This window comes from Hyaena hyaena, unplaced genomic scaffold (genome assembly GCF_003009895.1).
Source record: "Hyaena hyaena isolate Hyena2069 unplaced genomic scaffold, ASM300989v1 scaffold_315, whole genome shotgun sequence".
In the NCBI taxonomy this organism is placed as follows: domain Eukaryota; kingdom Metazoa; phylum Chordata; class Mammalia; order Carnivora; family Hyaenidae; genus Hyaena; species Hyaena hyaena.
The window spans coordinates 419,419-446,332 of record NW_024080948.1 but is presented as its reverse complement, the minus strand read 5'-3'; the positions used below and the strand labels follow the sequence as shown (position 1 = coordinate 446,332).

General features: G+C 47.9%; 1 protein-coding gene across 2 annotated transcripts in view; it reads left to right on the top strand.

The window, feature by feature from the left end:
- Window positions 1-1,706: 1,706 nt before the first annotated feature.
- MYH7B (myosin heavy chain 7B) overlaps window positions 1,707-26,914 on the top strand; it is a 43,117-nt gene continuing 17,909 nt past the window's right edge. Inside the window, exons 1-9 of one of the 2 annotated variants that reach the window (XM_039248695.1) lie at window positions 1,707-1,814; window positions 6,593-6,641; window positions 8,111-8,219; window positions 20,838-21,002; window positions 22,523-22,629; window positions 22,805-22,948; window positions 23,375-23,531; window positions 23,838-23,865; window positions 24,957-25,053. In XM_039248695.1, the coding sequence (XP_039104626.1) occupies window positions 20,912-21,002; window positions 22,523-22,629; window positions 22,805-22,948; window positions 23,375-23,531; window positions 23,838-23,865; window positions 24,957-25,053 (624 nt within the window). In that variant the 5' untranslated portion in view covers window positions 1,707-1,814; window positions 6,593-6,641; window positions 8,111-8,219; window positions 20,838-20,911. Of the gene's footprint in view, window positions 1,815-6,592; window positions 6,642-8,110; window positions 8,220-20,837; window positions 21,003-22,522; window positions 22,630-22,804; window positions 22,949-23,374; window positions 23,532-23,837; window positions 23,866-24,956; window positions 25,054-26,914 lie in introns of those variants that run through there. The other variant, XM_039248696.1, reaches the window with a different exon arrangement.

Genomic DNA, 26,914 nt, shown 5'->3' with positions numbered 1-26,914 from the left:
CGACCCAAAGCGCTTGCGCGGACTGCGCCAGTGAGGGCTAAAGAGCTGGGCGGGGAGGAGACTGGTACCTGTGGAGCTGGACGGCGACCGGGAAGGGTCAGTCCGTGCGTGGGCAGCTTTGGCGTTAGGGGTTTCTCGGCTGGATCCAGAGCTACAGGACCTTGGGAAGGAGGGGAGGAGTTAGGCTGGGTCCGCGAGGAATTACGGGTTTGCAGAGGTAGTAGGATATCAGATCTGGTGACGTCCAATGTAAGATGGGGAACATACCCAGAATGGGACTGTCACTACCTCGGGGACACACAGTGGGGGTAGGTGGATAAGGGAGGCCCAGAAAGGGGCCAGAGACCCCAGCGCAGGGTATCTTAGCATGTTAAGGGCCGAACCAGTGTTGGAACCCAGGCTTGTTTTACACCCAGCTGAGTCCCATAAAAGCCCACCTGATTTCTCTAACCTCGGGACAGCTGCCGAAAGGCTGTAGAGGCAAAGGATTTTCATTTTTCCAGCAGTTTTTAAGTTGGGAACGTTTGAGAGGGACGCATTGTTCTCAAAATGCTCAATATCATTTGCATCAGGTTCTGGGGCACTTTTTTTGAGAATGCATTTTTTTTTGTTTTGGTGTTTTTTTGTTGTGTGTTTGTCTTTTGCAAAATGCAGATTCTTGATCCCTATTCCTATCTTTTGGCAGCCCTCCAGTTCTTTAACTGTTCCTTCTTTCCGGGTTGTGATAGGATCTTCTCAATGTGAAACGCTTGATATGAAGTTTTGAGTTAAAGTAACGTGAATTGATCAGTCCAGGCTCTGGGAAGTTAACCATAACTAAGAACCCCAGCTTTCACATCTGATTGAGAAGGTAGACTGGTGAACAGTGCTTTTCTGGGGAATCAGGGAGGGTTTTGGAGTCTGGAGGGCGAGGTAGGAACGTGTAAGCAGTGAAAGGAAGGGTGGAGGTCAGAGGCAGGATTGGGGATAGTGTTCCAAGTAGCAGGAAGAGAAATAGCAAAGGCAAATAATTCTGAGTGTGGCTAGGCTCATTTTAGAGACATTGAGGAGTTTTATATAGATACTGAGGAGGTCCTGGGGTTGATCAGGCTGTAGGAGCTGTCTTGGAGAGGGAGCCTTGGATGCCAGAAGAAGTTTGAGTTTGGCATTTGTCCAGTGAATAATGGGGAGGTGTCTAAGGATTTTAAACAGGGGAAAGACCTGGTCTATTTTGTGTATATGGTGCTGGCTACAGTGTGGCAGATGGTTTGGAAGTAGGGAGACTAAGGCCAGAGAGCATGCTCAGAGGGAGTTAAGGTGTGCCACAGTGGCTGAGGAGATGGAGAGAAGGGGACAGGCTAAAGAGATATTTAGGAGGGAGAAATACAACTAATTATAAATCAGTGGCCCAACCCAGGGGCCAGGATGTTTCCAGCTCCTTAAATAAAGCTTGTACACTCTCTGTCTCCAGGACAAGCTGAGTCCTCCAATCTTGTTGGGAGGAGGGAAGGGATGGTGGTCTAGTTATGGGCACAACAGTGTTTCCCTTATGTCCTTTCTTTGTCTGTTTTTATACCTGAGGGAGAGCCTGAAGCAGCAGTTACTATAAAAAGCCCCAGGTGGTAGGAAAAGTCCATGGTGTTCACCAGGAACAAAGGAAACTATTTCTAGTGTAGCGTGAAATTAAAATAAAAAATCATGACCCAGAGTTCTCTGCAGGTTCCCCTCCTCCAAGATGGGTGCCAAATGACGTGTATCAGGCGTCTATTGGTGAGACTTGGGGAAGATCTCAGACCTTAACAGTCCTCTCGTTGAGTCCCCTCACATTATGGCAGGTAAGGTATCTTTCTTCCCATTTTATAGATGTGGCAGCTGAGCCTCAAAAGTTACGTGACTTGTTCAGCGGACCCAGTTTGTGGGGCAGGGAGTAAGGTGTGGGAGCGTGAGGGGCTCTTGGCCATGCGTCTTTCAAGTGAGGCTTTGTCTTTGTGCTTCCTCTGCCCTGAGGCTTTGCCCCTAAATCTTGGCAACATTCACATGCTTCCTCCTCAGGTGCCACCCTCACCCTATCAGTCTGCATCACATTATCCTGTATATTTTCTTTCACAGCACTTACTAGTATCTGAAATTTCTAATTTTGTCTGTTTCTCTCCATCATGTGAGCTCCATAAGAACAGGGACAATATCTGTCCTGTTCACCACTTTACCACCAGCACCTGGAATGATTATCTGCTGCATAGTAGATGGTCAATAACACTTGCTAAATGATAGAAATAAGCTGTGGAGGGAGGGAGGCAGGGAAACCAACATTAGATGAAAGCTTAGGATGTTTTGGATACTTTTCATAAACTACTTCATTTAATCCCCTCACAGCCTTTAAAGGTAGGTATTGTATCTCCTTTGGGTAGATAAGAAAACATGCCAAGTGAGGCCAAGTCGGTGGCTTGTTACTTTTGAGGTGATAGACTCCTTTGAGAATCTCCGTTAGACACAATCTTTTGGCACACCGTGGAGGAATTCACAAACCTCTGTGAGCCCACCCAGGGGTCCCAGATCAAGGAACCCAGGATTGGGGAACTTGCCCAAGGTCTCTCTGGCCCCAAGTTTATACTAGTTCCCTTCTCCATGGCAAAGATAGATTCCATTTAGTGGACTACAGGGAGCTTACTGAAGATTCTGTAATGGAGGGAGATTATGAGGCACTGAGCCTTTGATGTGTCAGACCTGAGTTCAAATCCTGACTCCAAAACTAGCTGTGTGACTATGGGCAAAGCCCTCACTTTGAAAATGGAATCTATTTTTTTTCCTAACTATAATTAACCTTTATTAATCTGTTCACTAAGTGCTAGGTATTTGGTTAATAGCTTTGCAGTTATCTCACTTTTTATGTGCCCTGACTTGACAGAGATCATGCAGCCTCCCACCGTTAGCCACTGTGTTCTCACACGTGCATGGGCTTGCCAACGCTGCCTTTTGAATCTATTGCAGTCTCTGCTCTTGGGATTTGTGGGAATGTTTGAGTCTGAATTAGGTGAAAAGACCAGGAGAGCTGCACTGCAGTGTGAATGGAGGCCAATCCCTTCAGTTGGTATGTGTCTTTCCCCCGTTGAGGGCCTCTCCACTGGGACATCTCTGCCCGTCCCAGGGTCTGCCTTGTACATGGTCTGCTCTGTGTGCGTGGCTGCTGTCTCTTTTTAGCAATGACCTCACCCTGCTTGGTATTGTTGTTTATGAGGCTGTTTCCCCACCTGGCTAGGGGCCATTGCTTGGCCATTCAGTGGAATTCCTCTGTCTTCTAGCCCCTAGTATGGATCTGACCCAGCAGTGCTGCTCAGGAAATGCCTGTGGAATCAAAGTGAGGACTCTCCCATGTGTTGAGGATTTACTGTGTGCCAGGCCTGTCCTGGACACGTTGTATGTGTTATCTCATTTACACCCCCATGATAATCCTGGGAGGGAGAAGTTACCATCCCTGTTTTAACGAGAAGAAATAGAGACACAACTGGGCTTTGCCATTAGGCCCACTTGTGGTGATTGATGGCACCAGGGCCGACTCTAGGCCTGTGCTCTCATCGTGCATAAGGAGTTCTTGAAACTGTTGTCTGATAAAGGGGAGACACCCTCCTCAGCCCCCAGGACTCTCCGAGACTTTCTACTAATAAGCTTCTAGTCCAGCGCTCATTTCATCCATGAGGAGGGATGGCCAGCTGGCTCAGGGAGTGGAGCATGTGACTAGGGATCTCAGGGTTTTAAGTTCGAGCCCTGCGTTGGGTGTAGAGATTACTTTAAAAATAAAATAAATTAGGGGCTCCTGGTGTCAGTCCATTGAGTGTCCAACTTCAGCTCATGTCATGATCTCACAGTTTGTGATTTTGAGCTCTGCATCAGGCTCTCTGCTGTCAGTGTAGAGCCTGCTTCGGATCCTCTGTTTCCCATCGCTCTCTCTCTCTCTCTCTCTCAAATAAACAAACATTTAAAATAAAATAATCCAATAAGCCCAAAAAGGAGAGGTGACTGACTTAGATCCCTTCTTTTCCACTTACTACTTATCCTTACCCACTTAGTTTGGGGCAGGTTGGGATCTGATTTTACCCACCATTAGCAGCCCTATGCCTGGTCCAGTTCGACACTCAGTAAACACTTCTAAATATTATTTATTATGAAAACATTAAGAAGGATATACAGGTTAGTATAACAAACCCCCATATTCCCACCCAGCTTACAAAACAAAACACTGCTGGGGTGCCTGGGTGGCTCAGTCGGTTGGGCGTCTGACTTAGGCTCAGGTCATGTTCTCCTGGTTCATGGGTTTGAGCCCCGTGTCCGGCTCTGTGCTGACAGCTAGCTCAGAGCCTGGAGCCTGTTTGGGATTCTGTGTCCCCCTTTCTTTCTGACACTCCCCTGCTCACGATGTCTGTCTGTCTGTCTCTCTCTCTCTCTCTCTCTCAGAAATAAATAAAAACTTTAAAAAAAATTGCTAATATAGCTGAAGGCCTCATGTACTCCTCCACAACTGTACTCCCATGGGAATAAAGATTCCCTCAAGTCTGTTGTTTATTATTCCTATGTAATTTTTTTTATTGAGGTATAATTCATATGCTTTAAGTCCAACCTTTTTAAGTATACAATTCAGTGGTTATTAGTATGTTCACAAAATTGCACGACTATTACCACTCTCTGAGTCCAAAACTTTTCCAAAAGAAACCCCATGCCCATTAGCAGTCACTCCCCTATTCCTCCTCTCCAGCCCCTGGCAGTCATTAATTTGCTTCTTGTGTCTATGGATTTGCCTATTCTGGACATTTCATATAAGTGGACTCCTGTAGGTGCCCTTGTGTGTTTGGCTTCATCACTTATGTCTTTTAAGGCCCATCCATGTTGTATTGTGTACCAGTATTCCGTTGTGTGGACACCCCACATTGTGCGCCTCTGCCGGTTGGTAGACGATTGGGTTGTCTCTACTTTTTGCTATTGTGAATAAAGCTGCTGTGAACATTCATGTACAGGTTTTTGTGTGGCTGCATTTAATTCTCTTGGGGATAGACCTAGGCATGGACCATGGACTTGCTGGCTCACAGGGTAGTTCTATGTTGACTTTTTTTTTTTAATTTAATCTCTATACCCCATGTGGGACTCCCAACTCACAACCCCGAGAGCCACAAGCTTTTCCGACTGAGCCAGCGAGGCTCCCCTCTCAGTTTTGAGGAACTGCCAGACTGTTTTCCAGAGTGGCTGTTATATTTTACATTCCCACCGGCAATGTCTGAAAGTTCCAATTTTTACGTCTTTACCACTTATTCCTGTCTGGCTGTTTGATTCTGACCATCCCAGTGGGTGTGAGGTGTGTGGTTTCAACTTGCACTTCCCTAATGACTGACGATATTGAGCATGTTTTCATGTGCTTATTGGCTGTTTATCTTCTTTGCCTAGTCACATCTTTTGCCTAATTTTTTAAGTTAAATTTATTATAGCTAAATATACATAAAATTTATGTATACAATTTAAGTATACAATTCAGTGGCATTAAGTACATTCACATTGTTGTGCAGGTATCACCACCATCTGCCTCTGCAACTTTTTCAGCTTCCCCAACTGGAACTTTGTACCCATTAAGCAATAATTCCCCATTTCCCTCTCCCAAGCAGCCCTAGGCACCCACCATTCTACTCCTAAGTTACTATTTTTTTAAGTTTATTTATTTATTTTGAGAGAGAGAGAGAGAAAAGGAGCATGAACAGAGAAGGGGCAGAGAGAGAGAGAAAGAGAATTCCAAGCAGACTCTGCACTGAAAGCATAGAGCCTAATGTGGGGCTAGAATCCACAAACTGCAAGATCATGACCTGAGCCAAAATCAGGATGCTTAACCAACTGAGCTAAGCAAGTGCCCTTCCTAGACTGTTTTTTTTTTTTTTTTTATTCAGTTACTCTTTCACTTAATAAAAGAGGGTCCATTTTTAAATTCGGTTATTTGTCTTTTTATTGTTGAGTTATAAGAATTCTTCATATATTCTGGATATTAGACCCTCATCAGATACATGATTTGCAAGTAGTTTCTCAAATCCTCTGGATTGTCTGTTTGATTTGTTGATAGTGTCCCCCCCCCCTTTTTTTTTTAATTTGAGAGAGAGTGCACAAGCAGGGGAGAGGGGCAGAGGGAGAGAGAGAATCCCAAGAAGGTTCCACCTCAACATGGATCCCAATGCCAGGCTCAATTCCACAACCGTCGGATCATGACCTGAGCTGAAATCAGAAGTCAGACTCAGCCACCCAGGTGCCCCTTGACAGCGTCCTTTGAAGCACAAATGTTTTTCATTTTGAGGAAGTCCAGTGTATCTGTTTTTCCTTTGGTGCTGTGCTCTGAGTATCATATCTAAGAAACCATTGCTTAATCCAAAATGATGAAGATTTATACCTATGTCTTCTTAGAGTTTTATAGTTTTCACTCTTACATGTAGATGTTTGATTCATTTTTAGTTCATTTTGTATATATTCATTTCATAGGTCCTGTGCATTTTTAATCCTTTTGCTATGTGTGTGTTTCTAAACATTAACTGATACTATTTTTTCTGGGTTTTGGACTTTAAATGATAACATTGTTTATGTTCTTGTGCAGCTTGCTGTCACCTCAGCCTTATGTTGGGAGAGTCATCCATTTGATCAGGGTAACTAGTTCATTTGTTTTCACTGCTGTATAGGTTCACTGCATAAAAACCACACTTTATTTACCTTTCCTCCTGTGAATGGTCTATCGAGTTGTCTCTGGTATTTTACTGTTACAAATGATAAACCATCTAAAATGTGCCTCTTTGTGCATTGTGTTGGAGGTCATGAGCATATTCAGATTTCCTAGATAATACCAAATATCTCTTTTAAGGGGTTTTATAAATTTGCACTCTTGGAAGCAATGTATTAGAATTGCCCTTGTTGGACTAGAATTGCATCTTCAGTAAGTCTCAGTATTGTCAGGCTTTTTTGTTTTTACCAGTCTAGTGGGTGTGAAATGATACTTCATTGGAGTCTCCCAGATTAATAGCAAAGCTTCTTTTTCAGTAAGTATTTGCATGGTTGGATAGGCAGGTGCGCACAAAAGCAGAACGGAGGCAGCTCTTTGAGGAGATGACCCTTGTGACCCTGCTTGTGGCTAGATGATGGCAGGGCTCTGGATGATCTGGGCCCACACTGTGCTGGCTGTTTGGAGGGAGACTCTGGAGCTAGGGAGTGTTGGGCGAGACTGAAACTCTGCAGATGGGAGAAGGCATTTGTTTCCTTGACACCAGTGATGGGAGCCTCTCTCCAGGAAGAGGCTGTATTCCTTCCCTCCCATTTCACCAAAAAGGGAAGGAGCTGGAGAGAGAGAGGCGAAGAGGAATTCTATAAGGATGAGATGGGGTCCCGTAGTCTTAGGAATGACCGTTTTTTTTTGGGGGGGGGCGGGGAGAACCTTCTCATTGTCTTGATATTGGTGATATGTATTTCTCTTGTTTATTCTACTGAGTTAGGAGATGATGAAAAGGATAATAAGAAAAAGAGTAGCAATGATCGTGTATTAAACACATTATATGTGAGGCATAGTGTGTTTTCTTTTTTTGTGAGTATTATCTTATTTAATTCCAATGGAGTAGGTACTGTTATTATTCCTGCTTTACAGATGACAAACAGGGGATCTAAGAGATGGAGTAATGAGGGTTTTCACTCAGTCTGACTCCAGAACTTGTAAGCACCGTGCTATATTGTTCAGCTGGCTTAGCTAAACCCAGGAGGGCAAAGAAAGGAAAGGCTTGTCTAGGCCTGGGTGGGTGAGAAGCATGGGTCATGAAATCTACTGGGCCTGGTGCGGAAAGGGCAACAGGGAGCAGAGTGAGAGGCCCTCTGGAAAAGATGATTCTTGAGAAGCAGATGCCCCGAGCCCAGTAGACATGGCCCGTTTAGCAGGCATTCATGGGCACCTCTTCTGTACCAAGTCCTGAGTTGGCTGCTGGGGTGCAGAGTGGGATCTGGCCACTCTCAGGTCTCAAAAAGTCCCTGGACAGGTGGAACAAGAATTTGGAGGATGTGGGTGGCCCTGGCCTCCTAGGACACAGGTGATAAGATAGCACCTCAGACTGAGGGCTATTCACGTATCCTTCAACAGGTAAAACTAAACCAACTGTGGCACATCCATAATACGGAATACTACTCAGTAACAGAGGAACACATCACTGATATAGGCAACAGCTTGGATTAACCTCCAGGGAATTATGGTGAGTGAACAAAGTGAATCTTAAAAAGTTACATACTGTATGATTTCATTTATATAACATTTTTGAATTGACAATCTAAAAACATTTTTAAATATTTATTTTTGACACAGAGAGAGAGAGAGAGAGAGAGAGAGAGAGAGTGAGTGTGAGTGGGGGAAGGGGATAGAGAGAGGGAGACACAGAATCTGAAACAGGCTCCAGGCTCTGAGCTGTCAGCACAGAGCCCAACATAGAGTTTGAACTTGGGAACAGTGAGATCATGACCTAGGCCATAGTCAGATGCTTAACCAACTGAGCCACCCAGGCACCCCTGAATTGACAATTTTAGAAATGGAGAACAGATTGGAGGTTAATTTTGAATGGGAAGGAGGAAGGTGTTTTGTTGTTTGAACTCTTTAGAATATTGACTGTGGTGGTGGATCCGTGAACATACACAGGTGATAAAATTGTATAGAACTAAATACACATACACCTATATGTAAAACTGGGAAAACTTGAATGAACTTGGAGGATAGTATCAATGTCAAAACAGGTAATCTCTCTGTATTCTTTCTTTCTTTCTTTTTTTTTTTTTTAAAGATTTTATTTATTTTTGAGAGAGAGGGAGAGCATGAGCAGGGGAGGGGCAGAGAGAGAGAGGGAGACACAGAATCTGAAACAGCTCCAGGCTCTGAGCTATCAGCATAGAGCCCGATGCAGGGCTCAAACTCATGAGCCGCAAGATCATGACCTGAGCCGAAGTTGGACAGTTAACCGACTGAGCCACCCAGGTGCCCCACCTGGATTATTTCTTATAATTGTGAATATGTAATTCCCTAAAAGAAATTTCAATTAAAAATGAAATTTAAGGCTCAAAGCATTGGCAGGACAATAGAGATATTTGTAACAACAGCATTTTCAACCTATATAAAAAATCCTGAAGGCTGGGGTGCCTAGGTGGCTCAGTTGGTTAAGCATCTGATTTTTTTTTTTTTATAGTTTATTGTCAAGTTGGTTTCCATATAACACCCAGTGCTCATCCCCCAAGTGCCCTCCTCCATACCCATCTCCCCCCTTCCCCTCTCTCCCACCCCCATCAGCCCTCAGTTTGTTCTTAGCATTCAAGAGTCTCCCATGGTTTGCCTCCCTCCCTCTCCCCAACTATTTTTCCCCTTCTTCTCCCCCATGGGAGAGAAAATGAGACACAGAATCTGAAGCAGGCTCCAGGCTCTGGGCTGTCAGCACAGAGCCTGATGTGGGGCTTGAACTCACAAACCATGAGATCATGACCTGAGCCGAAGTTGGAAACTTAACCAACTGAGCCACCCAGGTGCCCTAGCCATGCATTTTAAACAAAGTTTTTGTGTAACATATATGCAGTGAAGCGAGTACATCTTGAATGTATAGCTTAATTAGTTTTACAGAGTGAACACACCTGTGTAACTACTTGAGCTTCTCTCTCTGCCTATCCCCCACTTGCATGTGCGTATGCCCCCTCTCGAAATAAATAAGCTTAAAAAACATCCTGAGAGCTATGTGCAAGGAGGCCTCTTGCCCTTAAATTAGCAAAGTCCAGCTCCACAGAGAAGTGGACAGTATTCTCTGAGATGTGGAGGAGTCCAGGGTAACCCTAAACACCTGAAGAGACCCAGGGTAGACCCATCGGGTTGGTTTCCAAGCTTAATTCATTGAGCCTCTGTCTGTCCTTCACCTTCTGAGCTGATTGACCACCATCATAAGGGCAAGGGCAGAGCCACAGCCCACCCCCCACCCCTCCCACTCTACCTCTAATTGGTCTTCTGAGAAAGACAGATGTTCCTCCCTCATTCTCCACTCCACCAGGTTGGGCTACGTGCGCCTCCCCTGGGATGTCCTGTGTCAATTGTTATGAACTGTCTATGCCTCCTCCATGACTGTTTCCTCTACTAGACAGACTCCTGGACCTTGGGAGCAAGACTAGAGCCAGTCCAAATCTGGGGGGCATCAAGAGTGTTTGTTATACTCAACTAAATGGGAAGTTGACCCTGGCTGAGATCAGCTTTTTCTGATCCTGAGATCCTAGGGAGGGCCTGGGCTGTGGCACAGGATTTGGGGGGTAGTGTGGCTATGGTCTTACAAGATCCTGGGACTTTGTTCCCATCTGGTAGGCCCTCTAGGATATCTCTTCCAGATCTCTCTGCCCTGAACACTGCTTCAAATTCTGTCCCCAGAATGGTAGACCCAAGGCTCCTCCTCCAAATTACCCCAACATACATGTACTCACAGGGATCATGTGTTCACATTGCTGACCTCTTACTCTGGGCTAAGCACTTTGGTTTCTTTATTTCTCTCAGCAACATTTTGCAGAGAAGGAACCCAAGGCTCAGAGAGGTTAAGTAAGTTGCTCCGGGTCACTTAGCTTGTAAACAGCAGAGCAAGGACTTAAAGAGGTGTTCCTAATGGGTGTCAGTCTAGTGCCTGCAGGTGCAAAGTTGAAAAAAAGAAACATCGCTGCCCTTATGGAGCTAATGATAAAATCACCAGACATTTATATGTGCTTATGAATGACAATCTCAGGCTAAGCTCTTTATATACATTATATCATTGACTCTGCTTTACACCCAAATGAAATGGCCATTTTACGATGAAAATCGAAGCTCCAAGAGGAAAAGAGACCTGCTCAAGGTCACATAGCAAGTAGAATACAGACCTGGCCAGTCTGCTCTAGATCCAGTGCCGTCAGGCCCTCTTCTGCCGTCTCTTCCCCAGACCTATTTTTGACTTTTTCCCCTCCTCCGTACACAGGCCCCCTCCCTGCTATTATTTCTGTCCTCCTCTCACCCCAGTTCTCCTGTCTAGCCTGTGTCCCATTCATATTTTAAGCATAGTTTTGAACCTGTGGTCGGGCCAGAATATCTATCTGCACAGTGATACCCCATACTCTGGCCCTTTCTGTTCCACTCAGCTGTGTGGCAAGGGGAGTCTTGGAGGAGACTGCTACCCAGTCCCCTCACCTACCTGTGGTGGCCAGAATATGTGTGGCCTCTGCAGTACAGAGGATAGAACAGCAGGATGCCCACACCTGGCAGGGAGGCTAGCACACCAGGAGGTGTAGGTAGCACTGGGCCGCTCAGTGCTAGTGATTCTGGAAACTAATATGAGCAGCAGCAACTGCTGGCATTATCTAGCCTCTAAGAATAGCTTGGGCTGAAGAGTTTGGTGCTGGGGCCAGGGAAGAGGGCAGGAGCCTGTTTCCACTGCCCCTTCCACCTCTGCTGCTGCTTGGCCTAGAAACTGGAAAGCCTCCCTTCTGGCTTACCATTTGCTCTGGGATGGTTTTGCATGGATGCGTCTTGCCTGCTATTGGACTGGAAGAAAGAGGGTGACCCACAGACTCAGCCCAGGGCTGAGGTCAATAAGCCTGCACCCTGAGGACTGGCCCTCACCCGGGCCCTCCCACTGGCATAGAATAGGAGCTTGCTTTTGCAAGGATCATGTTGGAAGTGAACCTTACTCATTTAGCAAGCCCTTCAGAACTAGGTAATATATACCCAGAATTCAAAAGTATAAAAGGGTAACCAAGGAAAAATATCAGTCTTCCTCCCTTCCCTAGCCCTCGGCCACCTATTCCCCTCTCCCAGAGGCAACTGCTCTTACCAGCAAAGGTGGTCCCTCCATAGGGAGGCACATAAATACATGACTCTTCTCTCCCCCATTTTTATGTGAGTGATAGCACATCCCATCCATTCTTCTGCTCCTCACTTTTTTCACTTAGTGATACATGTTGGAAAGAACAGTAATTTACTGAGTCTTTACTCTGTGGCATTCAGTATTCTAACTAAGCACTTCAGATGTTATAACTCATATCATGTTCATCAGAATCCTGTGTGGTAGGTCTTCTTTACAAATTTCCATTGTTAAGAGGTTGAATAATTTCCCAAGATTTCAGAGCTGGTAATTGGCAGAGCCAGGATTCAATCCCAGGCAGTCTGACTTTAAATAAGATGTTCTTCATTGCTACCCTATACTGCCTCTCACACTTGAGCCCTGTCACTACATAGCACCCCCTCACTCTAAAGGCCAAGGTAAGAAATGTACATTGAGAGGCACCTGGTGGCTCAGTCAGTGAAGTATCCAACTTGATTTCAGTTCAGGTCATGATCTTACAGTTATGAGATCTGGCTCTGCATTGGACATGGAGCCTGTTTAGGATTCTCTTTCTCCCGGGGTGCCTGGGTGGCTCGGTCGGGTGAGCGGCCGACTTTGGCTCAGGTCATGATCTCACTGTTCGTGGGTTCAAGCCCCGCGTCAGGCTCTGTGCTGACAGCCACCTCACCTCAGAGCCTGGAGCCTGTTTCCGATTCCGTGTCTCCCTCTCTCTGACCCTCCCTTGCTCACACTGTCCCTGTCTCTCTCCCTCTCTCTCCCTCTCTCTCCCTCTCTCTCTCTCTCTTTCTCAGAAATAAATAAAAAAACATTAAAAAAAAAATTTCTCTTTCTCCCTCTCCCCCTCCCCTGCTTTCACATGCCCACCTGTGTTCTCTCTTTCTCTCAAAAAAGTATTTAAAAAAATGAGAAATGTACATTGAACACTCACTATGACCAGGTTCAGGCTAGTTAGGTCTCTAGCCTCATGGAACTGGCACCCCAGTGCTTATGTGTTATCTGTCAACCAAAGCAGGAAGAGGGAAACACACATGTCACACACACCCACAGGTCCAAGTACAGGTCTGCTGTTTGCACACAATTTTCTCCCTTACCCACTGGTCCTTTAGTCACACAGCCTAGGAGCTGAAAGGCCTTCTAGCCCAGAGCTATAGGTAGAACATGGAGGACCACACAGAGGTAGGTACTTATAAGAGATCACGATGTGGCCCTTGTGATTCTCATCCCCTGCCCCCTAGGATCCATTTCAGCAAGGCTGGTGGGGGGTGTCTATAATCCAGGGCCCAGCCATTGTTTGAAGTTGGGAACAATTGAAGGGCAAGGGAGCTATAGATAGATCCACAGCTGCTGTCACCTGTTCCAGCCTGGGCACTGGGCCCGAACATTGTCTACATGGGGGCACTCTACCAGTGAGGGCCCACTGGGGGTGGGAGGTTGGCCCTGTCCGGCTCAGCTCTAGAGAGACTGAGTCAGAGGCCAAGACAAAGAAATACAGAGTCGCAGAGGGCAGAGAAAGACGGGGTAACAAAGAAGGACCAAGACCCTTGAGAGATATAGGAGACTCTCACCTTATGCTAAAAACACAGAGACTGGCTGGGAGTGTGGGCAGAGACAGAGAGCTATCTAGACAGTGAGGGCCTAAGGCAAAGATCTAACTCCAGGATACAGCAAAACAGAGCCCCAGACTAGAGCCTGTTCTGGGGCCTAGACCACTTCAGTCCAGCATTGAGGTCTTTCTGTCCATCTCTTTATCTCCAGGAGGGCAACACATGCACATTTCTCTCTGGGGCAGCCATACCCCGGATTCTTCTAGGGCAGTCTGAGGTATTCTTGGGAGTGATCCAGGAGGCCTGAAAGGGAGAGTTTGTGCTTCTGGGTCTAGTCCTAACTCTAATTCACTATGTGACCTTGGACAAGAATCTGCCTCTTTTGTGTCTCAGTTTCCCTAGCTGTTCAATGAGAGAGTTGGTTTGCATGATTACTAAAGGTCCTTTTAGCCTCTGATGCCCCTCAGGATGTGCCCTCTCCCCCCGCCCCCCCGCCCCCCGTGTCTAACCTCCCTCTTGGTGCAGCTGAAGCCAGTCCCCTCCTTTGTCCTTTGTGAGGATGGGGGACAGCTGGTCCCCCACCACCTCCCCCCCCAAGTAACCTTTTAGCCATAAATCCACACTGAGGCATCTCTCCTCCGGATAAACACCCCTGATGCCCCTGATGCCTTTTGGCAGCCCTCATCCTATTTTCTGCTCAAGCATCAGAGCCGAGGCCCACTCAGGCTCTCTGCAGCTGCCCAGGGCCCCAGGAGGGGGACAAGCCTTGGACAGGCAGGGGCCCCCCACCACCAGGGTGCCAAGGGGAGTGCCCCCCTCTAGAGCCTCACCACTTTGCATTTGGACCGTTATGGCAGCCACCTCCTAAGTAAGTCTTCCTGCCACCGGTCTCGCCCCTTCAGTCCATCCTCCACACCAGCTGCCACCAGGATCTTGTGAACACATAAATCTGACCACGCTGTCAAATGTCCTTGCTCAGAGCTCTTTGATGAGGAACATAAAATACAAATGCCTTTGATGGCTCCCCAACTCCTGCAGGAGAACGCTAAACCCTAATCTGGCTTCTGAGGCCATTCACAGTCTAGTCCCAGCTGCTCCATCCGGCCTCCCCTCCCTGTGTGCCCCCCCCCCACCCCCCAGCCGTTGCCTAGCCTCCACCTGTGTGGCTGCTCCGGCCTTGGAGTTTGGCTCCTGTTCTGCGTCCCCTCTCCTCTGCCTTTGGTGCCCTCCTCTCACCTGGGCAGCCACTGCCTCCTTGCTGTTCTGTCTGCAGCTTTCCAGTCTGTTCTCTGTATGGCAGCCGGAGTAGTCATCATTAAACCTCAGCCCACTTACTCTCCTGCCCCAACAGCTTCCCCTTGTACTTGTAATAAAGTCCAGAGTCTCTTTCAAATCCTACAAGACTCAGTGACCCAGCTTGTGCCTACCTATGTAACCCTACCTTAAAAAACTTTCCTCCTGGGGGTGCCTGGGCAGCTCAGTTGGTTGAGTATCCACCTCGTGGTTTTGGCTTAGGTCATGATCTCAGTGCTTGTGAGTTCAAGCCCCAGATTGGGCTCTGCACTGACAGCATGGAGCCTGCTTGGGATTCTGTGTCTCCCTCTCTTTCTGCCCCTCTCCCCCCTCACTCTGTGTGTGTGTGTGTGTGTCTCAAAATGGTTAAACATTAAAAATAAAATAAACCTCTCTTCCTGCTCCCGGTCCAGTGGCACTAGCATTGTGACAGGGCATCAAACTCACCATGCTATTTTCTGCCTCATAGCTTTTGTATTTACTATTCCTTTTGCTCAGAATATTCTTCTTCTGGCTCTTTTGTGGCTCCTTCTCATCCTTCAGGTCTCAACTTGAATGTCACCTCTTCAGAGAATGCCCCACCACCACCAACCTGAGTAGTGTACACCCCCATGACGCTCCACCACCTTACCATAGTGCCTTTATATCCTGTGCCACAATCTTGAACTACCTTAAAACCCTATCTGCTTGTTTATTGACTGTTGTTCTATGAGGGAAGGGACCTTGTTGTCATGCCTCTCTCCTTGCCAGTCCAGGTGTCAGACTTGCTCTTGTCCTTCACGTTCCTCCATTCTGACACCTCCTTTGGGTGTCTTTCCTTTCCCTGGACAAAGAATATTGTGTTTCCATCCTGAGCATAGAACAGAAGGTGCCAGATGCATGTTCACCTGAATCCATGTGTTCCTGACAGGTGTGGTAGCATTTTAACAGAGTCCTTCAATGTCTTTATCAAAAAAGGATTTCCAGGGACTGAGGGGCCTTGGTGACAGATATGTTTCCAGTTGAGGATGGCTCCCAAATCATATCTTCTCTGTCCCCCTATCTGCCCTTGCTTTCTCCCATACTGCCCCAGGGGCATTTTGGGATAGAAGTAGAGAAGCCAGAGGTACTATGTCCCTTTTGCCCCATCAGCTCATTTCTCACGGGAATCTCCCCCAATAGCCCCAGCTCAGCAGCCACCTCCAGTTCTGGCTGCTGCTAAGCTGTGAGCTCCAGGGCCCCACAAAACTACTTATCTGAGGCCTTTGGTAGTGAGAAACTGGGGACACGTAGACCCTCCCCTGTATCCTAAGACTGCCTCTCTCTTTCACCACTTTACTCTCTACCCTGGATCCTGCTCCCCCTCCCCAACTTTGTTCCTAGCCAGGCCCAAGGTTCCTTGGCTTTGCTGGGCGGGGGGTGTAAATAGGGGATTTATAGCATCTCTGTCTTAGAGGGCAGCAAAAGGCCTGTCCAGGGCCTCCTGGGTCTAGGGGCCTGGGAGGACTGAGACTGGAATGCCTGAGGCTAAGCCCTCCCTGACGGTCCTTCCTAGCACTTGGAGCATCTTAATTTAGTCCCTTAAAGATTATGGTTCTTAGAGCGATTTTTGGGGAGAGTCACTGCAGCCCAGGAGGGCGGACACACTGAAGGCCAGGCTGCAGGTGACCCAGCTGCCCTCATGCCGGTCCTCGCTGTAGCCGCCGCCTTCTTTGCTGGTTTCTGTGTGCTGGAGTAGAGAGCTGAACTTGGGAGTGGAATCCCGGAGTCTGGCCCAGGCTCCCTCTGTCCCCATCAGGGCCTCTGTGTCCTCAGCTAAGCGGAGGGTCTGGATGAGATGATTTCCCTTCCAGCCCTGATGCTCCTGATTTCTAATGCCCTGCTGTCTTTAACTGGAGTGGGGGGAAAGGCGGACAGACAGGGGGAAATAGAAAAGGTACAGGAAAGTACAGAGGACAATTAACAAACCCTTGTACACAGTTTGTCATATTTGCTTCAAGTCTTTTGCCCCTGGATTGTAGGACTTCAGGGTTCTAGTGACCCTGGTTCTAACACTCCAGGATTCTAAACCGAGGTACATATAGTCTTGTCTCTGCACTCATAATGTTGGGAAAAGGAGGAAGGAAGAAAGGCTTTGGACTGTCTACACTGGCTACTCGGTGGGTTGGTTGGGATGAGAGGGCAGTGGTGAAGAAACAAAGCTTCTGGAGGTTCTAAAATCCTAGAATCCTAGAGTTATAAAGTTGGAATAGATCTCAGAAGTTGCCCAGTCCAAAGCTTCAAGCCCTGTGCAACCTCTGCTTTATTCCTCCTTGCTGTTGTCAGGCTCATTTTCTTCTATGAAGCCTCTTCCATGGCTGACAGGCTCTGAGTATGAAAAAGCCCTTTTCTGTGTGTGCCTCCAAACTCTGCTTCCTTGTAACCACCCCACTGGCCTGCTCTTGAGGACACACAAGTCATACAGGCTTCATTTGCTCCAGGATAGCCCTTCATATATTTAAGGTTGGTGCCTTAACTCCATGCAGATTGTGGCATTTGGAGCCTCTCATAGGTGCCTCTTGGGTTTTCCCGTTGCTTCATCAATTTTGTCTGTGAGTTCATCTCACCAGGAAAGTGTGCCCTGCATAGTAGCAGTGAACTTATAGTTCTAGACCCATTTCTTTTGGTTGGCTTCTCAGCCCCAGGTTTATACACTAGAATTCAGACCCACATTATATTTGGTATAGGCTAGACTCATTAGAGGTTCTGATTCTCCTGGGGCGCCTGGGTGGCTTAGTCGGTTAAGCATCCAACTTTCACTTAGGTCATGATCTCGCGGTTCGTGGGTTCGAGCCCCACGTTAGGCTCTGTGCTGACTGCCAGCTCAGAGCCTGGAGCCTGTTTCGGAGTCTATGTCTCCCTCTCTCTCTGACCCTCCCCTGCTCATGCTGTCTCTCTCTCTCCTAGAAATAAATAAAAATATTAAAAAAAAAAAAAAAGTTTAGAGGTTCTGATTCTCCAGGCTAATTCTATTGTTCAGGCCCTAGGAAACAAGGCCCTGCTTTCTGAGCATCTTTGAACAGCGAGCAGAGTTTTTCCCACCCTCTGGGCTTTCTCTAAATGAGGAAAGTAAATCCCTATAATCCTTTTCTTTATTTACTTTTGAGAGAGAGAAAGACAGTGAGCAGGGGAGGGTCAGAGAGAGGGGAGAGCTGTCAGCACAGAGCCTGATTGCGGGCCTTGAACCCATCAACTGTGAGATCATGACCTGAGCAGAAAGGAAGTCAGATGCTTAGCCGACTCAGCCATCCAGGTGCCCCAAAAACCCCTAAAACTCTTTTTTTTTCCAGAGAGAGAGGGCACAAGTGAGAGAGAGAGAATGCCAGGAGGGGCAGAGGGAGAAAGAGACAGTGGGGGGAGAGAAATGGGGTTCACCCAAAGTGGTGCTCGTGTTTTACCTGAAGTGGGGATCATGCTCACCCGATGTAGGACTTGAACTCATGAAACATAAGATCATGACCTGAGCTAAAGTCAGATACTTAAGGCCTGAGCCACCCAGGCACCCAACAAAACCCTATAATCTTAAACTATCAAGTTGGGTTCATACTGTTACTCAACACACACTTATTGGCTTTCTGTTGTGTGCAGGCATTCTGTAAGGTGCTGGTAATATAGACCAAGCTCTTGCCCTTTAGTTGTTGGGGAGGCAGGCCAGAAACAACCTAAATTCTATGAAGAGAATCAAAATGGAAGGATGTCCTCACAGATATAATGTGCAGAGAAAGAAGAAAGGGATACATATGTAGGATTCCATTCATAGAAATTTTGAAAACTAATCTGTGACATTAGAAGTAGGGATGGTAGGTGAGGGAGTGGTGACTGAAAGGGTGGGGGGGGGGTTGCTGGTAATTTGTTTCTTGAATAGGGTGTGTTTATTTTGCAGAAATTCAGACTGTATGACAGTATTCACTGTGTCCCTGATTATAATGGCAAAAAGACTGGGAACAATCTAAATATCACTGAAAAGAGAGCTGTATCATTTCATAACTTGGAGAAGTATCTATAGGATTAATTCCTAAAAAGGTCTGGGCATTTGTAATTTTAATAGATATTGCCAAATTTGGCCATGCATTAAAAAATTCATTTTTAATATTTATTTATTTTTGAGAGAGAGAGAGACAGAGTGGGAGCAGGGAAAGGGCAGAGAGAGAGGGAAACCCTGAATCTGAAGTAGGCTCTAGGCTCCAAGCTGTCAGCACAGAGCCCAACGCAGGGCTCAAACTCACGAACTGCAAGATCATGACCTGAGCTGAAGTCGGATGCTTAATGGACTGAACTACCCAGGCACCCTGGCCATGCATTTTTTTTAATTAAAAAAAATTTTTTTTACATTTATTTATTTTTGAGAGAGAGAGACAGAGCACAAGTGGGAGAGGGGCAGAGAAAGAATGAGACACAGAATCTGAAGCAGGCTTCAGGCTCTGAGCTGTCAGCAAAGAGCCTGATGTAGGGCTTGAACTCACAAACTGTGAGATCATGACCTGAGCCAAAGTCGGAAGCTTAACTAACTGAGCCACCCAGGTGCCCTAGCCATGCATTTTTAACAAAGTTTTTGTGTAACGTACATGCAGTGGGGTAGGTACATCTTGAATGTATATAGCTCAATTAGTTTTACAGAGTAAACACACCTGTGTGACTGCTGTTCTGCTCAGTATATAGTGTTTCTTGCATTTCAGAGGCTTCTCTTGTGCCTCATCCATTCATTACCCTCCCTCAAGGGACCACTCTTCTACTTATATCAGCTTACCTGTTTTTGAACTATATATGGTTGAAAATGGGTCTTTGAGTTTATTTCTATATATTTTATAGAATACAGGTGTATCTGTGTTTTTGGAATTGGTAGCCAGATGGTACACAGGATTTCTCTATGTGGGCTCAGCCTGACATCTGGCTGGAATCCTGGCTTTGGACCTGTGTAGTTCTACATGTCCACTGTCTCAGATTCTAGGATCCTTTGATTCTCTGACTCTAAAATTCTGTGGTATCACCAGGACCTGAATGGGGTGATGGACAGGACAGCCTTAGTGCCTGATGTATTCTGAAGCCCATATCAGGCAGGCTGAGTGCCAGCATACCCAGTTGAGAGTGGAGTGCATGAGGGGGCAAAGAGTGGGAAGTTGGTTTCCTTTGAATCTTGAATATCTTCTAATTGTCCTAAATTTCCTCATTTCCTTTCTTTTCAGCCAAATCATTCCTTTATGCCTATGGTCACAGGTGTAGTTTTCTTCATGTACAGTATCCCCAAGAGACCCCAAGGAGATGGGGATAGAGGTAGGAGGAAAGAGACAGCATGCAGGTTCTGGAGAGGGATGTCTCACTCTCTCTGCTTCTCTTTTTGATCTGATCTTTGCCACTACTTATCTGTGAGATTTGCCAGTGCTTTCTTTTCTCTGGGCCTCAGTTTCCCTGGATGTATAAAGAGGGTTGTGCCCAATAGTCCCAGAAGGCATTCTGTTATTTCCTCTCTCTCAGTCTCCTTGCTCTTTGTTTCTGAGGGTGTGAGTCTTTTTCTGGGTAGATCAGACTTCTTGTGACTCAGTTTTTCTCTCTCTGGGCTCCTCAATCTTCCCAGATCTCTCTTAGCTTTGTCCCTGCCCTGTCAGTCTCTGAATCCCAGCCTCCCTGTCTCTTAGTAAGAGTGTCTCTCTCCGCCTTTGTGATCCCATGACAATGGGAGGTAAAAATAGCCCAGGGGCCGTGCTGGTGGAGATAAAAGGGAATTTGCCTTTTGTGTCCTGTGGCCAGGCTGGGGGGGCTGTGACACGTGGAGATTGCTGACATAGCTCTCCTCCGCTGACCTTGACGGTGGAAATAAAAGGGGTAGCCCAGCTCCCAGTCCTCACCGTGGTGCTGAGGTGGGTGATCAGGGCTGAGGTTGGAACCAAAGGGTGAGGGTGTCCATAGGTGGGCACAAGTCTCTCTGTACTTGTGGGAAAAGATGTTCTGGTGTTTGAGTGTGTGTGTGTGTGTGTGTGTGTGTGTGTGTGTGTGTGTGTGTGTGTGTTGGGGGCTCATCAGGGAGGCTGAGATGGGGACCCCTGGGGAATCACTGAATATTAGGTCTTGTGGGTTTTGAATCATGCCCCTGTTTGGGGCCCCTGGGTCCCTTAGTTCCTCCGTCACTGCCATCTTCCAGTGCCTGATGCCTTGGACTGCCTTGAACCGCCAAGATTTTTAGTACCTCGTCCTCCACCTCTCAGTGCCACCGCCATGATGGATGTGAGTGAACTTGGAGAGTCTGCCCGCTACCTCCGCCAGGGCTACCAGGACCTGATGAAGGTGCACACTGTCCCGTGGGATGGTAAGTGAAGGCAGAAGGGCACGGCCACAGTGTTGCCCTTATGGACTCCCAGGACGGGGGAGGGGTGGAACTGAGCTCAGGGCTGAAGGGGCACTCTGGCCTGACAGCTTTAGCCTTGGCCCTTTCCGTCAGAGTCTGAGGTCCTTAAGGGTATGTTCCCAGAGACTGTGTACATCGCTGCATGTTTGTGAACAAGCCTCGGTTTGCTCCTCTGTAAAATGGGACAATATTCCCTGTCTTCTGGAGCAGCAGTCTGTGGCTAAAGCCTGAGGCCTCTGAGATGGGAGTGATTGGTATGTATGCAGGCTGGTGTCCATAAAACCTGTGCTGGAGTTATTTTTAGTGCTTTCCATAGAGTCAAAGCCAAAGACAGGAATAAAGACTACTATTTATGACCTAGTTTGCTCATAGTACAATAATAACAATAGGCAATGTGTATCAAGTGCGTATTTTGTGCCAGGCCCAGAAAAAATGACTTTCCATGCATCATCTCAATAACCTAGGGAGATGGGGACGAGGGCCAAGGCCAGTTTCATGGGCATGCAACCTCTTCAGTTGCACAGGGCATCACCCTCAGAAGGGCCTTGTGTTTGATTTAACACTCTGCTCTCACCATCTTGAAATGTTTAATGATTAAACAAATTTTTTAATGTCTTAGAGAGAGAGAGACAGACAGACAGAGTGTGAGTAGGGGAGGGGCAGAGAGAGAGAGAGAGGGAGACACAGAAGCCGAAGCAGGCTCCAGGCTCTGAGGTGTCAGCACAGAGCCTGATGCAGAGCTCAAACCCATGAACGGTGAGATCTTGACCTGAGCCAAAGTTGGATGCTTAACCGACTAAACCATGCAGGCGCCCCAGTGCTGAATGATATTTTAACAAGGGGCCTGAATTTTAATACTGGGGCCTGAGAGTTATGTAGTTGGACCTGACTAAGGCACTTGGGTAGTATTGGCAGGACAGGAAACAGAACCTGGTGGTCTGTAAGCTGAGTCCATGCCTTTAACCACCATGAGATATGGGCTCCCTGAACTTGTGGGACCAGCTGATCAGGCAGGAAGGAACACAAGACACGGAATTAGGAGAAGTGGGTTTGAGTCTTCAGGGAAATGGAGGAGGCAGAGATCCCCTGAGAATTATGTGCCTGATTTAGACGCCTGCTCCATATGGGACCTCAGGAGATGCCTATAACATTTTGCCTTTGAGGGAACAGGCCCAGAGGGAATGAGGGATTTTCCTGAGGTTGGAGGGTAGATATGGCAAAAGCAGGAATCTGAACCTAAGTATGTAATCCAGGATGGTGAGGGCCTATTACCTTAGTCAGAGAATCTTCTGACCAGGTCCCTATGGACCTTCCCAGCTCTGCCCTTCCAGGATCCTGGGTCTGAAAGGATCTTCTTTGTGTACCCCTGCATCCTAACAGAGGGGCTCGTGGGAGGGGCACAGCTGTATGGACAAGGCTTGGGAACGCTAGCTGGATGTGCCTCAGCCCGTCTCAGATCCCCACTCCTCTCCCACAATCAGGGAGGAAGAGGGTCTGGGTACCTGATGAACAGGATGCCTACGTGGAGGCCGAGATCAAGTCAGAGGCGACTGGGGGCAGAGTCAACGTGGAGACCAAAGACCAGAAGGTTAGGCTCCCCTCCTTCGGGATTAGGTCCTCTGCCCCCCGGGGTGCAGCACGCTAGTGCACTGGAAGAAAGGGGGTCAGAGGGAGGGCACAGGGATAAGAGGCTGAGGTCAAGGGTCAGTCGCTGCCGCCTGCCACACCATGTAAGGTCTCCTATGATACGGTCTCCCGGACAGATGCTGATCGTGCGCGAAGCAGAGCTGCAGCCCATGAACCCGCCCCGCTTCGACTTGCTGGAGGACATGGCCATGATGACGCACCTCAACGAGGCAGCGGTGTTGCACAACCTGCGCCAGCGTTATGCTCGCTGGATGATCTATGTGAGCCACTTACGGGCTGGGCTCGGCGAGGGTGGGGCCAAAGAGGTAGGGGCGGGGCTAGGGGAAGCGCCACTGCGCGGTGGGGACTGGGCCTTGGTGGAAAGGGCGGGGCTAGAGTTAGTACACGGTGAGGTCTGGCGCTGTGGAGGTGGGGCCCCGGGCTGGGGCGGGGCTAGAGGAGGTTCCGCTACGGGGGAGTGTAGGGGTGGAGCTGCAGCTAGACGCTTGGCTTCGGCAAAGGGGAGGTGGGGCTACTGGCTGCGGGTACGAGTAAGGGCTGGGGTGGGCTAGGACAGCCACAGAGGATATGGCGGGGCACTTTAAGTGATTCCTTGAGGACCAGTGCAAGGGCCATGGTTTCGTGACGGCTGGGGATTGAGGATGGGAACTTGACCTTCAATAACCCATCTTACACTCTCTCCTCAGACATACTCGGGCCTCTTCTGTGTCACCATCAACCCCTACAAATGGCTCCCGATCTACACGGCCTCCGTGGTGGCTGCTTACAAGGGAAAGCGCCGCTCGGAGGCCCCACCCCACATATATGCAGTAGCAGATAATGCCTACAATGACATGCTGCGCAGTAAGAGCCGCCTTGACTCCTTTCCCTCACTCAAGACCGCCACCCCTGCTCCAGGGAGGCCTCTGTAAAGGACCCCATTCCCTCCACTTGCACTGCTTTCCTTTTGATGCTGCTGGACACTCTAGCGTAGCATTCTGTCTCTCCAAGTGGGAGCCCACCACTGTCTGGATGATCCCACCTGGTCCTTCCCGTTTCTGGCCCCGGGTGGTGGAGGGGCTGCCCCAGTGCCATGGATACCCAAAGTGTTCTACCCCTGACTGGTTCCTTGCCTTGGCTAACTTCTCTATCTCTTCCCCTTTCCTCCAGACCGAGAGAACCAGTCCATGCTGATCACGTGAGTGTGGGGCTCTGGGGGTGTGGTGGGAAATGCTGGCTACTTGGCAGGAGGGGAGTGGAACTAAAATAATTTCTCAGGGTTGAGTGCTAAGTACTTTGGACAAGGCTTTTACCACCTGGAGCTGGTATCCCGCTGAAGCTAAATTAGAGCGTTTTCTCTCTCTCTCCATTCTGGGCAGATGCATTATGGGGTGGTGGACAGGGAAGGGATACCCAAACAGCAGAGTGATCACTAGCCCTGCTACTCCCTCTCCCCAGGGCCTGGAATCTTTTCCCACCTTGATCTTTGGTGAATTGTGATTCTGGCTGAAGAGGAGGGAGGAGAATACTTTCCCTTTCTTCCTTACAGTCTCCTTATTTCTGAATTTTATTTTGATGTTTGGTTTGCTTCCACGGGAAAGTGGTGGAGTTCATGTCCAAGTTCATGTCCAGCCAAGCTAATATGGACATACTGTGTGTGTGTGTGTGTGTGTGTGTGCGTGTGCACGCGCGCGCGTATGCACACGTGAGCACACAGCCTGGTGGTTAAAAGCAAGGCCTTTAAAACCAGAAGGACCTGGGTTCAAGTTCTCACATATCCACTTTCTGCTGGTACCCTTGGGCCCCTGAGTCTCATTGGTAAAGTCAGAACAATCCTATTTTCTTATCACACAGAGCTATAAGGAGTTGACAAATTAACATATGTACCTGGCACACATCAGGGACATTTATGTAACTTCCCTGAGTCCCATTTCCTTACCCATAAAATAGGGGGATAGTGGTGCTTGCTTTACAGTGTTTCTAAGGCTTAATGGGCCAATACAGGTAAAGCACTTGGCCCAGTATCTGGCATGAGATTAGTGCTCAGTAGACAGTGACCTCTTCATGTGTGTTCTCATCTCACAGGGATGTTCTATGCTGGCTTGCTTTGTACACAGCCCAGCACCTCTGAGGGTTGATCTGTCCTGGAGAGTGTTGGGTTGGGGGTCCTGAGTTGGGAGCTGGGAGTGAGGAGACAGAGTGCCACTGCTTGAGGGGTGGGGTGTTGGGAGATGGGAGGAATTAGGGTGACCGTATGGGCTTTGGTGACTCATGTTTGTATTGTCTAAGCGGAGAGTCGGGGGCCGGTAAGACGGTTAACACCAAGCGGGTCATTCAGTACTTTGCCATCGTCGCTGCCCTGGGAGATGGGCCGGGCAAGAAGGCCGTAAGACTCGCCCGTGTGGGCTCTACTCTCCACTGCTTCTCACTGTTTTTCTTTTCTTTCTTTTCTTCTTCTTCTTTTTTTTTTAAATTCCTTTTTAAAATGTTGATTCCCCAGAGCCTCTAGCCCTGCCTGAGCCTCCCACCCTGGTGGCAGACTCTGGCCTGAGCCAGGCTTGACCAAGAGAAAGCTGTGACTACCTCTTCCACACTGTGTGTGACCCAGTTCTGGGCCTGCCTCAGTGTTCCCATCTGTAACATACAGGGGTGGGACCACAGCTATTTCTAAATGTTTTATATAATTTCCCCTTCCATCATAACCTTCCTAATTTGAAAAAGTATATACCAAATAGGCTTTTACTACAAAGTGATTTTTTTCTTGGCTTTTGTGCACCAAAGACCTGCTGCCAATCAAAAAGCAAGCTTATAGGGAGTTTAACCAGAGCCAAGAGTACTTGGCATTCCCAACAGCCAAGGTTGGGGGCAATTTCTTACCCTGTGATTTCTGTACAGATTTTTGAAATTTCTGAAACAATGGGGGACCAATGTTTTGTTTGTTTTTGTTCTCCAGGTATAACATTCATTCCTAGCCCCCAAGGCCAGCTCTTCAGAGCTCTGTGTGTCTCTCTATCCCCATATGGGCTGTCTTTTCTTTCCAGAAGCCCAAGGCTACCTTCCACACAGCCCCCACTCTTGGTCCTGTTAAGCCTTGCTTTATTCTGGGGCATTTTTCTTTCTTTTTTTTCTTCTCCTTTTTTCCATTTAAAGTTGTTTTTCTTTTTCCTTTTACCCCTCATTTGATTTTCTTGTGTGGTTTTTGTTTTTTTTGTTTGTTTGTTTGTTTTTTGGGTTTTTTTGGTTTTGTTTTTTCCTTTTCAGTTTTGTTTTTTTGTTGTGGTGGTTTTGTTTTTGCTGTTTACTTTTTGGTGCTCTTTGCTCCCTCTCTTCCCCACCCCATTTTTGAACACCCCCCCCCCCCACAATGTCTCTGAGGATGCTACAGAAAGTTGGGGCTTGGTCCAGTAACAGGAATGAAGAGCAGGGAGAGGCCAGAGCTAGCAGGGGCACAGCTGGGAAGGGCGGAGCGGGAAGGAGCCCTGTATGGTGGAGTGTATGTGGGGTGTCAGGCAAGACAGGTGGAAAAAAAGGCTAACTCACAGGGTCCATTGATGCTGGAACTTAAAAGCCTTAGAACCACTCCCCTTGGTCCCAGATTTGACTGCAGATGCATCTGCCTAGAGAGAGGCCTGGACTTGAGTGTGTGGGGTGGAGCTCGGAGGGAGGGCTCCTGCCATTTTCCTCCTCCCTCCATCCCTCCAGCAGTGTCTCTGGAGGGATTTTTAAGTCTTGGGCTCCCTGGAGGTGAGTGAATCACCAAAGTCCCCTGGTGGCCTGGCATCTGTCACTCTAGAATCCATTCTTTTCTTTCTCTCCTTTTCTTCCCAGGCTGCAGGAAGCCAGGGTGGGGAAGGGAAGGAAAAAGACACAGAGGAGAGACAAAGGATGAGGCTAGAAGAGGAAGGGAGGGAAACCCCTTCAATTCAGCAAGTCCCTCCAGATGAGACATGTGGCTCTGGTGTCATGGGAGGCAGGATGCCTGGGCTCAGTTCCTGTTCTGCCCCTCACTTACCATGTGGCCTGGAGATCACGTCCCTGCTCTGAGTCTTAGTTTCCTCATTTGCAAATTAGGGCTAATAATATGTACCTGGCAGGGCCATTTTGTCTATCGGCTGTACGGCTGTACGGTCAAGGTACAGCTTATCACAGTACAATGGAGAAGTGTGAAGAAAGCTCTCACAGCAGGAGGTGAGGGGTAAGAAGGGCTCTTCTAGCCTCAGAGCATCAGGGATGCCTTCCTGAGGAGG